General features: G+C 37.5%; 1 protein-coding gene across 1 annotated transcript in view; it reads left to right on the forward strand.

The window, feature by feature from the left end:
• The first annotated feature begins 567 nt into the window (after positions 1-567).
• Positions 568-12835, forward strand: part of LOC126184576 (histone-lysine N-methyltransferase SMYD3) — a 110544-nt gene continuing 98276 nt past the window's right edge. Inside the window, exon 1 of the mRNA XM_049927006.1 lies at positions 568-1074. Within this exon, the coding sequence (XP_049782963.1) occupies positions 905-1074 (170 nt within the window). The 5' untranslated portion in view covers positions 568-904. The remainder of the gene's footprint in view (positions 1075-12835) is intronic.

A 12835-nucleotide genomic window follows, 5' to 3' on the forward strand; every position in this document is an offset into this window, starting at 1 on the left:
GCCGACTGGCATCAATATTAAGTGCTTGTAGAAATCGAGATTATGAGGTTCGTTGTCAACAGATTACTGATAGTGACGTGTTTACCGTTCCCACGTTTTGCCTTTGTCTTTCCGCTTCCTCGAACCCAATTAGTAAAAATCAGAATACTTTGGCAGCCAATGGTGTAGCAGCCGCCATGACGCCATTATTAAATGCTCTCTCCTGACGGTTGTGCTAAGTAGCGAGTGTCATTTGCGCAAATCTTTCAGCAATCTAGTTCGATTACATTAAAAACTTAAGCGTTTGCTAACCGTACGCTTCTATTCGAAGCACAAGGACAGACTTCCCGTTTCTCGTTGGTAGCGCTAGAGTCACATATCCCGACATCCTAATATTAACTCTATTCAGTCGACACATAATAGAACTTGCTTCTCCCGCCGCTCCAGCTTCCGCCGCACTGAAAACAAAGCTAGAGTGGGATGGAGCATCTTTACCCCTCTCCTCCCCGCTGACCGCTTTGAATCCCCACCAGGGGTTGCCTCCGCTCCCCACTTCTGCCCACAGCACGTGGCTGGCGGGGAGAGGGAGAGAGAGAGAGAGAGAGAGAGAGAGAGAGGTGTTACAAGCAGTAATAATAGTTGTTTACTTCATTATGTGAGTGAAAACTGTTGATATAGGGAATGCCCCCGAAGGAACAGTATTCAGTAGCCCGTAATATGAGACACATGAGTGGAATGCAATATCAAAATTTTTAACGAATAGTTGGAATATAACGCTATGCCGGTTACAGACAATTTTAGCTGAAACAGGGGGAGGCACTCCTATATTTACAGTGACATAGTATATTTATGTTTTTAGCTGCTTATTGAGTCGAAGATAACGCACACAGCATTACCTGTGAATACACCTAGGTCTAAAGTAAACATGCTCAGAAATATGTTTCCGAATAATGTTGAATATTCAATGACTCAGAAAAGTTGTAAAGATTCCCTGCGTGAGATAAGAAGTGGGTCTGTGCTACTTATAGAAAAACCGTTTGCTTTCGTTCTGAAGAGTTCCTTACGAGCAGAAAGATGTGCCTTCTGTTTAAAAACGTGAGTACTGATCCCTTCCAGACATAACCTAAACGATTCAAAGTCTTCAATTTTTTGTCATCTGATGATTGATAGCATTCGTGGAAGAAAAAGAAATTAGAATGCATAAGTAAATTGCCTGTATGTGCTTTATGATATTTTATTGAATTCAAGCTCTGACATTTTTTTGTGGTATTTATTATTCAATCTACGTCATTATACTACAGGAAGACAAAACTTCGGTGAATTACTCTGATGATTATGCCATAACTGAACATTTCCATTCACACGAGAACGTGTAAGCACGTCGGTTTTTAGATTTACTTACAAGGATGCGTAACGTGAGCCATTACTATTACTAATACATTTAATTTCAATGACTTGAGAGAATTATAAACTAACAAACACTTATTATGCACACAAACACTACATCATCGTTCATTCATCGCATCACTCTGTCATCTTCTGGAACACTTGTTTCAGAACATGTATTTGACCTGTTTGTACCCCCCCCCCCCCCCTCCGTTTTCCAATCCAAACTTCCAGGCGAAAGAAATCTTTCCACTGTTTTATTGTTTGTTGCACAGATTTCTCCTTCGTTCCTCAATACAGAAGCTAATTCTAATGCCAGCTCATGCACTGAAGCCTTCAGAGGCACTAAGATAATCTAATTTATTATTTTTCTTTGTTCTCGCTAATGAGTCACATTTTATGCTCTTCACAATATCAGTGCAATTCAACAATGCTGAAGTGTGTGTGCTCCTCTTTGTGTATAGGCCCAAAATCAAATATGATTGATATGGTGCGTATGTAGGATATGCAGTGCACCAGATCAAGAACTGTGAGATCTTAGCATCACCTTATTCGAAAAAATAACACAATTCCCTGTTGTGTTCATTACTGCAACAATGAATCATACTCGAAATATAATATTCTTGCAAAGTTGAAGAAACTTTTGTTAGGCTTCAAATATCAGCAATGGGTTGGTGAAGCTGTATGTTACAAATTCGGCAATGAAACACTTCAAATAGTAGATATGAGAACGGAAATGAGACAAAAATGAAAGCTCAAGTGAAACGGCTGTCAAGTCGGCCTTTATTGTATTTGTTCTCAGCTTGTGAGTTTTTCATTTCAGCGAACATAAACTTCTTTTAAAATTCTTGAAGAACATTAACGAAGGAATGTTCACATCTGTCACACCGCTTTCGTCATGAATCCTGGCGGCTTGATTGTTTTATTGGTCCGGCATAAAATACCTATAATTCAGAACTTAAATTCCATGCAATTAATTTAGTGCTCTGTTTTGACGATTGCATTATTGATGTACGAAACACTGTTTACGCTTACCTGGTACGTTTGAATTGTTATACATGAAATTTTAAAATACGATACGCATAAAGGCTTTCTGCTGTTGAAATAGCCGTGACTCGCGCCCCTCGCGGAGAAAGTAGGGATTTTACTGAACAGCGAACTCACGACAGCCGAAATACAAAATAAATGTTTGAGCAAAAAAATCGTCGTATGGCTTATCGCATGTTTCCATTGAATTTATTTGAAGAGTCATTTGTTAACGTCTAGCAGGCATCGCTGCATAATTCATTCATGCATGTAACCATCGTCATCCATTGCCGCCTCCTGTGTGGTAGCTATTACTACTAACCCCACGTTGTTTTGAATATGTTGTTCCTTCCGAAAATATAACTGCTAACCAACATAAAACGTGCTATATTATCAACATACCCGTTGCGTTCATAGATTCCCGCAAGTAAAAAAATGTAACGGTATCCGTAATTTGCCGTAATGAACACTAATTAACCAAATAGTCCATAAAGTTACCGTATGTTGTTTTAGGTTGACATATTTCAGTAGGAAAACGCACATTTGTTAGATAAAGTGTTGAACACTGCCAACTAAAATGCATTACTAATCTAGCAACAGAACACATCGTTGAACAATCTGCACTAGGACATAGCAAGTATTATTTGTTTATATGTAAGTCTAGATGGAAACCTGAGCACTGTATGTAACAAACTGAAGACAAGCTAACACTGAATGTCACGTGTGGGACATGTAATTTACATATAACTACCAATTCTTCAACCATAACTAACAAATTATCTAGCACCACTATTGATCAGATATTCTTAAATACTGACAAGTTTGAGGATTAGAAGGGAAATATCAATATAAGGTATAGTGATCAATATACTCACTTCATTGTTCTACAAACCAAAATTAGGCGATACAGTTAGCAAGAACAAAAGAAGGCAGTTATTTCACCCAACAAACATGCAGCACTTATGGTACCCACTAAGAAGGAACTGTTAGGATGAAATATATGGTAAAAGTTACATATTGGCCCCCCTTTGCATTTTTCAGCATGGTGTGGATGTAAACGTGATGCTTTGCTACCAGTCAGTTTCTTACTACAGCCAAATTTTCTTCCACATTTGTTGGCTTCGCCAGCTTACAACCAAACTGTCACTTTCCAATTTAACCTAGACCTCGAGCTGCGCTACAGATCAGCATGTCACCGCAATCAAGATTCTGGGGCGGAAGCAGAGAGGAGGGTGGGGAGGGAGGAATCCAGTTCATAGCTTTAGCTAAATGTGCAGATACAGGGCTGATTATGAGAATTTTGTTTTCTAGAAATATTTACACCTGGTTGAAATATATCAATTCTCATCAAAAATGAAAATTGAAATCAGTGCTAGAAATCTAACTTGGCTCACCACTAATATTTAGAAATCTTCTACAGAAATATGCAGACACTGTGAGGTCTCAACAACTCATAAAGTGACAGGCGTTTTTATCAGTATATCAGAAAGTGCAAAACTATGTTCAAAAAATAATGAAAGAGAGAAATATGGGAAGTAATAATTATATCACAACTGCCAATAACAATATGAAATCTCTATGGGGCATAGTAAAATAGCAAACATATAGTGACAGTTTACAAAATTTCAATGCAAATTCAATAATAACTGCACAGAAATTACTAAACCAAAGGAAATTGTGTTCACCGTCAACGTATGTCTTTCAAATATAATTTGACAGTTGACTCAGACCATACAGTAATAGTCACATATTATCAGACACCTCAAACAATAATTCGGATTCCATTTTATTTTCTTTCAGCTAATTAGAGACATTTTAATAATCATCATAATTTTGAAAGCTCACTATTCTACGGCTATATACGGCATCCCAGAATACATCATCATCAATGGTAGTGACGTTATAATTAAACCATTCACCCATTTGTGGAACAGTTCAATCAGCTGGAACTGTCTCTAATTTAATTAAATTGAAATTACGATTCTGTGGTTTCTCAAAAATACCAGAAAACATTTTCCAAAAGAGCCTTCAGATTTACTGTACGAACATCAAGTCCTTTCCACAGCATAATGTGATTTCAGAGGAAGCTGATGAACTGATACTGCAATTTTTGAATCTGTAAGTAAAATGCTCCATAAATTAGACAATGGGGCTCAAGTCACTGGTATATGACTTGCACTGCCCAAGATTGTTGTTGTAATTGACCAAAACACATTAATTTTTTAGCTCTGCAATGTAGGTGTTAGGAGAACAGATTATTCTCCATAACTTATATGTCACAATGTTTAACTACATGTAACAACAAATTGTATAAATATAAGAATGTACACAAACTGACAACATCAAAAACAGTTCAAATGGCTCTGAGCACTATGGGACTTAACTTCTAAGGTCATCAGTCCCCTAGAACTTAGAAATACTTAAACCTAACTAACCTAAGGACATCACACACATCCATGCCCAAGGCAGGATTCGAACCTGCGACCGTAGCAGTCGCGCTGTTCCAGACTGTAGCCTCTAGAACCGCTTGGCCACCCCGGTCGACCTGACAACATCCACACATTTTAAAATGTCCACGTATGGCAAAATAAATAAATATACAAAAATAATCTGACAAACATTGTGAGCAGCAGTCTGCAGCTAATTGCAGATGATGCTGTGGTGTGCGGAAAGGCACCATCATCGAGTGACTGTAGGATGATACAAGTTGGCTTAGGTAAAATTTCTAATTGGTGTGATGAATCCTCACTCTAACATAGGAAAATATAAGATAATACAGATGAGTAGGAAAAACGATCTCATAGTGTTCAAATACAGTATTAGTAGTTTTCTGCTTCACACCGTCAGATCGGTTAAATATCTCGGCATAACATTGCAAATCAATCTGAAATGGAACGAGCACATAAGGGTGGCATTAAGGAAGGTGAATGGTCAGCATCATCTTAGGAGGATAATTTCAGGGAAGTGTGGTTCATCTGTAAAGGAGACCATGTGTAGAACACTAATACGACACATTCTTGAGCACTATTTGCGTGTTTGGGATCTCCACCAGGTTGGAATGACAGACAACATCAAATCATTTCAAAGGCAGGTTGCTAGATTTGTTACCAGTAGGTTCAGTCAACACATGAGTATTGCGGTGATGCTTCATGAACTCAAGTGGGAATCCTTGGAGGGAAGGAAATGTTCTTTTTTGTGGAACACTTAAGAGAAAATTTAGAGACGCAGCATTTGAAGCTGACCGCAAAATGATTCTACTACTGCCAATGTACATTCCATGTAAGGACTACAAAGTAAGAGAAATTAAGGCTTGTGCAGAAGCATGTAGCCACTTATTTTTCCTTTGCTGTATTTGCGAATGGAGTCTGAATGAAAATGACTAGTTGTAGTACAAGGTACTGCCTGCTGGATACTAGGCGGTGGTTTGTGGAGTACTTGTTTAGATGTAGAACTACAAAACTTTTTCGGATGAAAGAAAGAATTGTAATATTAATGGAGGGAAGAAGAAGAAGAAGAAGAAGAAGAAGAAGAAGAAGAAAGGGACCATTATTCAGAACTACAGGAATTCTCCATATTCCATATGTGTATGTTTATTAGATTATTGTATTCATTATAAATATAAAATTGAAAATCCATGCCCGTCCCATGAAAGTGAAAATGTCCAAGATTATAATGTACAGCAAGAACCAAATTTCCATACTGAACAAGTAAAAAGCTGGCTTCTGTGAGAGACTAGCATTATACATCATCCACAAGGGCACTGATGCTGAAGTACTCAGTTGGCATTGGAGACCAGCATGTTGTTTTCTGAAATGATGGCTGTAACCATGCAATTAGAGACAGGTGAATATAACTGAAATGATTGAAATGCTGGGAAGTGGAAGAGAATTCTTCGTCTTTCACAAGGCAGGGACACTTAAATGTTCTGTATTAGCTAATACAGAATTACAGGACAACATTTTTCACAGACAATTTGAGTGCTAGAATGCAGCCAACTTCTATTGATGATGAGTCACAAGCAAAGGCACATAACTTTCATTGTGGGTTGCACATGTCAATGATTAAGATAGCCATGCTGCAGATGCAAGAATATCACAATAATATGGAGCGGCCAGACTAACAGTTGTCCTGAAGTGGGGCTGCAGTCTTTTCAGCAGTTGGAGGGGCAACGGATTGGACAAATGACTGATCTGTCCTTGTAGCACTAGCCAACTTGCTGTGATAAGCTGAAAGCAATGGGAAACTACTGCTGTTATATATCCCAAGGACCTGCAACACTACTAAATGGTTTAATGATGATGGTATCCTGTGGGGTAAAATATTCCAGAGATAATAGCCCCTTTTCCGATCTGTGGGTTGGGACCCCTCAGGCAGATGTTGTTATCAGGAAAAACAAAATGATATTTTAAGGGTCATAGTGTGAATTGTTAGATCCTTTAAGCCAGTAGGTAAGTTGGTTGGTTAGAGAATTTAAAAAGAGAAATGGATGAGTTGAAGTTAGCTATAGTGGGAATTAGTCAATTGTGGTGGCAGATGAGAGCAGGGCTATCAACAGAACCAAATAGGGTCAATGAAGAAGTAAGTCTAATAACGAACAAGAAAATAGGAATTCTGGTGAGCAGCTGTAAACAGCATAGTGAATCCATTATCATAGCCAAGACAGATACAAAAGCCAACCCCCACTACAGTAGAGTGTGGTTATATGCCTATTAGCTCCTCAGATGAGGAAGAGACTGAAAGAATGTATGATGAGATAAAATAAATTATTCAGTTAAAGGAGGACAAAAATGTAATTGTGGTGGGTCACTGAAATTTAGTAGCATGAAAGGGAAAAGTATAGGAGAACATGGATGGGGAGAAGGGAATGAAATGGAAACCCACTGGTAGAATTTTGACAGAACGCAAGTTAATCATTGCTAACACTTGGTTTAAGAGTCATGAATGAAGGTTGTATCCTTGGAGGTCAGGATACACTGGATTTAAAATTTATTGTGTAATAGTAAGGACAGAGATTCTGAAACCAGATTTTCAACCGAAAATCATTTCCATGTGCAGATGTTGATACTGGCCACAATTTATTGGTTACAAACTGCATATTAAAACTAAAGAAATTCTGAAAAGGTAGAAATTAAGGACATGGGATCTGTATAAGTTAAAAGAACCAGATGTCCAGAGTTTTTTTAATGGATCGTTAGCCAGTAGTTGACAAATGGGAGAAAGAACACTGTATAAAATGCTTGGATAGCATCTAGAGATGGAATAATGAAGGTAGCAGTGGGTCAAGTAGACGGAGTAGGATAACACGAGATATTGGATTAAACTGATGAAAGAGAAAATTAAAAAAAATGCAGCAATGATCTAAAAATGACACTTACAGAAAGTGCAAAATAGCAAAGCAGAAACAGCCAGAGGAGAAATACAAAGCTGTAGAAGTATGCGTTACTATGGGAAAGATAGATGTCACCTACAGAAAAATTAGACACACCTTTGCAGAAAGGAGAAGTACATGTATGAATGTTAACAGCACAGATGGCAAGTCAGTACTAAGCAAACGAGGCAAGGCTGAAAGGAACATATAGAAGGGTTGTACGGAGGTAACAAACTTGAAGATAATATTGTAATATTGTGGAAAGGGAAGAGGAAGTTGATGAAGATGAGATGAGAAGTATGACATTTGGAGAAGAATTTGAGAGAGAAGCGAAAAACCTAAGTCAGAAGAAGACACCTAGAGTGAACGACTTACCCTCATAGTTACTGAGAACTGTGGGCGTTCATGATTAAATTCTACTTGCTATGCAGGCTATCTAAAACGGGTGAAATACTCTTGACTTCAAGAATAATGTAATAATTCCAAGTCCATAGAAGATGGATGCTGGTAGATGAGAATGTTACTGAACCATTAGTTTATTAATTTGTTGTTGCAAAATTCTGACACACACTCCTTACAGAAGACTAGAACATCAAAGCAATAGTGACCTTCCATTTCTGTGGAACCCAAACTGATCTTCCCTGAGATCACTTTAGAGAAAGCTTTTGACAATGTTGGCTAGAATAAGGTAAAGCTGTCATCAACTTGGAAGTTAATTTGAATGCCATAGTGCATTACTAGGCACTGTATTACTGAAGAAAGTATGCTCTTTCCTTCCTCTGACATTATAACTGACTTAGCCACTCAGTTGTTGGGTGATATACTGCTTTATGTGGACTCTGAAGCACAGTGCAACTAGGCATTTTTACATTTACAAACATTAACAGACAGATAAAAATCCAAGAACTAACTGGAGCTTGTACCTGAGATCTTAGGATCTGTAGGCTGGTACTTAACTGAGTCACACATTTGACTGGAATACAGCCATCGAAATTCTGAAGGTAGCAGACATAAATTACATGAAGTGAAAAACTATCTACAGACCTGTCTTACACTGTAAGGTGCAGTGCGCAGGCTTGCAAGATAGGAAAGGGATCTAGGCCCAGATGAAATCTGCGCAGAAGATTAATAACAGTGGGTTTGTACACTGGCCAACTGGAGTGAGGTTTTTAGGCAGTTCACCAAGCTCACTTGGGCAAATGCTGGTCTGGTCCCCAATTTCTGCTTCAGACAATGTGATACATAAACAGTTAAACTTTGATAACACACATGACAAAGTTTACATGATTCACAGAAGAAAATGAAGAAGAAGAAGAAGTGAAGGATTATGTACAACTTGTACAGAAACTAGAAAATAGCTGTAAGACCCCAAGGGCAGGAGAAGGCAGTACCTAGGTGAGAAGGGAATACGGACAGGGTTGTAGTCCATTGTTAATGTTGTTCAATCTGTACATTGAGCTAGCTGTAAAGAAAGCCAAGGAGAAATTTGTAAATGATATTGCAGTTCAAAAAGAAGAAATAAAAACTTTGAGATTTCCTAGTGACATTACAATTCAATCAGAAATGGCAAATGACTCAGAAGATCAGTTGAATTGCATAGCTAGGATCTTGAAAAGAGGTTATAATATGAGCATCAATGATGGTAAAACAAAGGGTAATGGAATTTAGTCAAATTAAAAATAAGTGATGCTGAAGCCGGTGAAATTAGTAAATGAAACATTAAAAGTGGTTAGATGAGTTTTACTATTTGGGGAGCATAATAAATGATGATAACCGAAATAGAGAGGATGTGAAATGTAGAGTGGCAATAGTAACAAAAGTACACTTGAAAAAATATATGAAATATAAATTTAACTGTTAATGCTGTAGGAAAGAAAAAATTAAGTGTTAGGAAGCTGTTTATAAGGAGTAGAACTTTGTACAAAAGTGAAACTTGTATTATAAATAGTGTAGACAGGTAGACAATATAAGCTTTAGAAATGTGCTGCAGAAGAATGCCAAATATTAGATGGGTAAACTGAATAACTAATGAGGAGGTACAGAATCAAACTGGAGAGAGAAGAAATTCATGACAACTTGACTAAAAGAAAGGATTGGTTAATAGGACACATCATGAGCTAGGATCTTGAAAAGAGGTTATAATATGAGCATCAATGATGGTAAAACAAAGGGTAATGGAATTTAGTCAAATTAAAATTAAGTGTGGCAAGAAAAGGAGGAGGGGGGGGGGAATAAAAATCACTGAGGGAGACAAATGCTCAACTACACTAACAGATTCAAATTGTTGTCAGTTGCAGTAATTATGAAGAGACAAAGAGGCTTTCACACAACAGACTAGCATGAAGAGCTGTATCAAACCAGTCTTCAGACTGAAAACTACAACACCAAAATGACTTTTCACACCATAGATGTGTTAAATAGAAGTGATTGAGTGGGACCATTTGTGTTTCATTCCTGATAAAGATACAAATACCCTTATGTCAAACTTGATTTTTTCATGTGACTGACTTAGTACAACAATAGACCAGCAAGTATTTAATGTGGCAGGTTATGCAGTTGTATACTTCTGCATTAGGAGGAAGCAACAGATTGAAGCTTACTTTTACAGGTTAATATAGTCACCTCTATTCTTAACAATTCTGAAAATACATTATTCTACAAAATATAAGCTTATTTCCATGACCACTACTTCTTATTAATAGTTTGGATTTGGGGATTGTTCACCAGTTGACAACACAGTTTATTTCTTACAGAGGCTCTTTGCTGCTGAAAGTCACTGCAGTGTTGTGTAAGGTACAATCTACAGTTGGTTCTACTCTCATGTAAGAAATTGGAGCTAGAAATTAGCTTTATTTTAACATGTGACATGAATTGGGCCTTTATTTGGCTTGGGCATTGTATATTCAGGTGTCCTTCGGGGTTCTATACTTCTACCACTTTTTAATCAGTGACTCATGCAAGGAAAAAACTTTTTCACTTGAAAGTGAGAAACTGTGGTTTTTTCCCCCTCAAGAAAAAAAATTTTTTTGCCACTTTGTAGGTCAATGTGCTTTGTCCAGCCTTTTACACCATCTAGATTCTACCCTTAAAATGCAATTCAAGAAGAACTGCAAATTGTCCACCTGTGACTGCCATAATCTCTGCATTAGATTAGAATTTTCTAGCCATAAATTTGTTTATATGTGAGAATAGGTGGAAATCGGATGGTTCCAAATCTGGAGGCTAATGCCATTACATGCCAGTACATTTACTTTATGAATGATTTCCCCCCCCCCCCCCCTCCCCTTTGCAATCCAAGCTTCTTTTCATATTTTATTTTTTTATTTTTTTTTCAGTCAGTCTGTCCAAAAGACTTGGATTGTATTTATGAGTTTTACCCCTTCCAAGATAACTGAGGATTCCATTTGCATCCAAGCCCTTTGTGGCAGGTAAAATCTACTTTTATCTTTTTGGGTGCACAGCCACTGGCTCCCATCTATTGGTTTATTGCTGTTGCGCTTCTTACATGAATAGCAGCCTTAATCCCATTCATAGTAACAAATTGATGTACAACATCTGTTGACTTATTTTTAAAATACTCCAAACATTACTAAGACATTCATTTTCACATTTGCTTTTGGTCCGTATCTGCCAAATATGGTATCCGTCTCACACAGGGGCTTCTCGTTGGTGATTATTCAAATAAAATGTACTGTGCTCCTTCATCTTATGTCTTTGGAATCAGCTGTTTCATACACCTTTAACTGTTGATCATCCAATACCATGCTGTGCATTATTTCAATGTTTACATGTATGGTTGCAGTTTTGGCATGCCCATCACATTGGTAATCTTCAGGTGAATTACTCCTGCATTTGAATTCAGCTACTTATTTTATAACTCTAGAAAAGGTAGAGGCAGGCTCCTTATAGACCTTCACCAAATTTGGATCAATTTACAGTGGCAGTAAACACTACGAGACAAAGAATTTTATGAGGGCACAAATGCCAAGTTATCCATCTGACAGTACATTACATGCATATTTTAAAAAGCCATAAAAACACAGTTATACAGCAGATTTAGTTGATACTTCACATAAGGTACTGCACAACATGTACCATACCTATACAACTAAAATAAAATTCAACCGATATTAGTGCCAGATAGAGATTTTCTTCTTCCCCTAAAATACATATTTATATCAGGCACTAAATAATAGAGGGCATCATATATTAGGGGATTCAGTTGTTGGTTTAAGCTAATAGGCTGATTCAGAATCTTGCTGATAATTGTGCTAGGTGTGATATTCTACACCCATCAAATAATGACATAATCAGTGAAGTGAAGTGGTGGGAATCAGGTAGCTGAGGTTGAGTATTGAGAGGCTGGACTTGAGGGGAATCTCCCATAGATTGCACATCGTATAATTGTGCTTCTAGCAGAAGCTGAATGATATTACTTTTACTGTCAGAATACTGTCAGTGGTCATAATCTGTTTTGAACTGGTTTACCCTCTGATTCTCAAACAAAAGTTGAAGACTTTTAACTCTGGAAACTTCTGTTTGTGACTTCCTTCACAGTGATAATGTAAATTACTCCACAGCTGTAGTTTAAAAGTGAAGGATAAAATATTTCTTAATATAAATAGTTTGTTTCATGACACATGAAGAGTTTCAGCTTTCAGTGAATCCATTTGGAAGCGGTAATAGAACATGGCTCAGCACAGAGATCTCCCTCAACATGGATTGCAACTGATGGTAGATTATTAAACAAACAAACTACTTACAGGTTGTGCTACTTAGTTCATCATTGAACTTCCTGTTCTCTGCATGAGCCTTAAAGGTCATTTAGTAATGCCTATTGTGACTGCAAAAAACTGAAGGCAGTACCATGGTACTATTTTGAGAATTCATGCTTGTTACATGATGCAAGCCATCCTGAATTTCCTTTTTAATATTGTTTTCCTGGATCATTTGTTGTGATTGCCCCAGGATGGTTTTTAATTATAGAGTCTAACTGATTTTCACCCACCCACCCTCCCTCCCTCACTGCACCTTCCCCAGTCCCTGTGCAGTATATAAGTAATTTGAAAGTGACAT

This window comes from Schistocerca cancellata, chromosome 4 (assembly GCF_023864275.1).
Source record: "Schistocerca cancellata isolate TAMUIC-IGC-003103 chromosome 4, iqSchCanc2.1, whole genome shotgun sequence".
Lineage (NCBI taxonomy): Eukaryota > Metazoa > Arthropoda > Insecta > Orthoptera > Acrididae > Schistocerca > Schistocerca cancellata.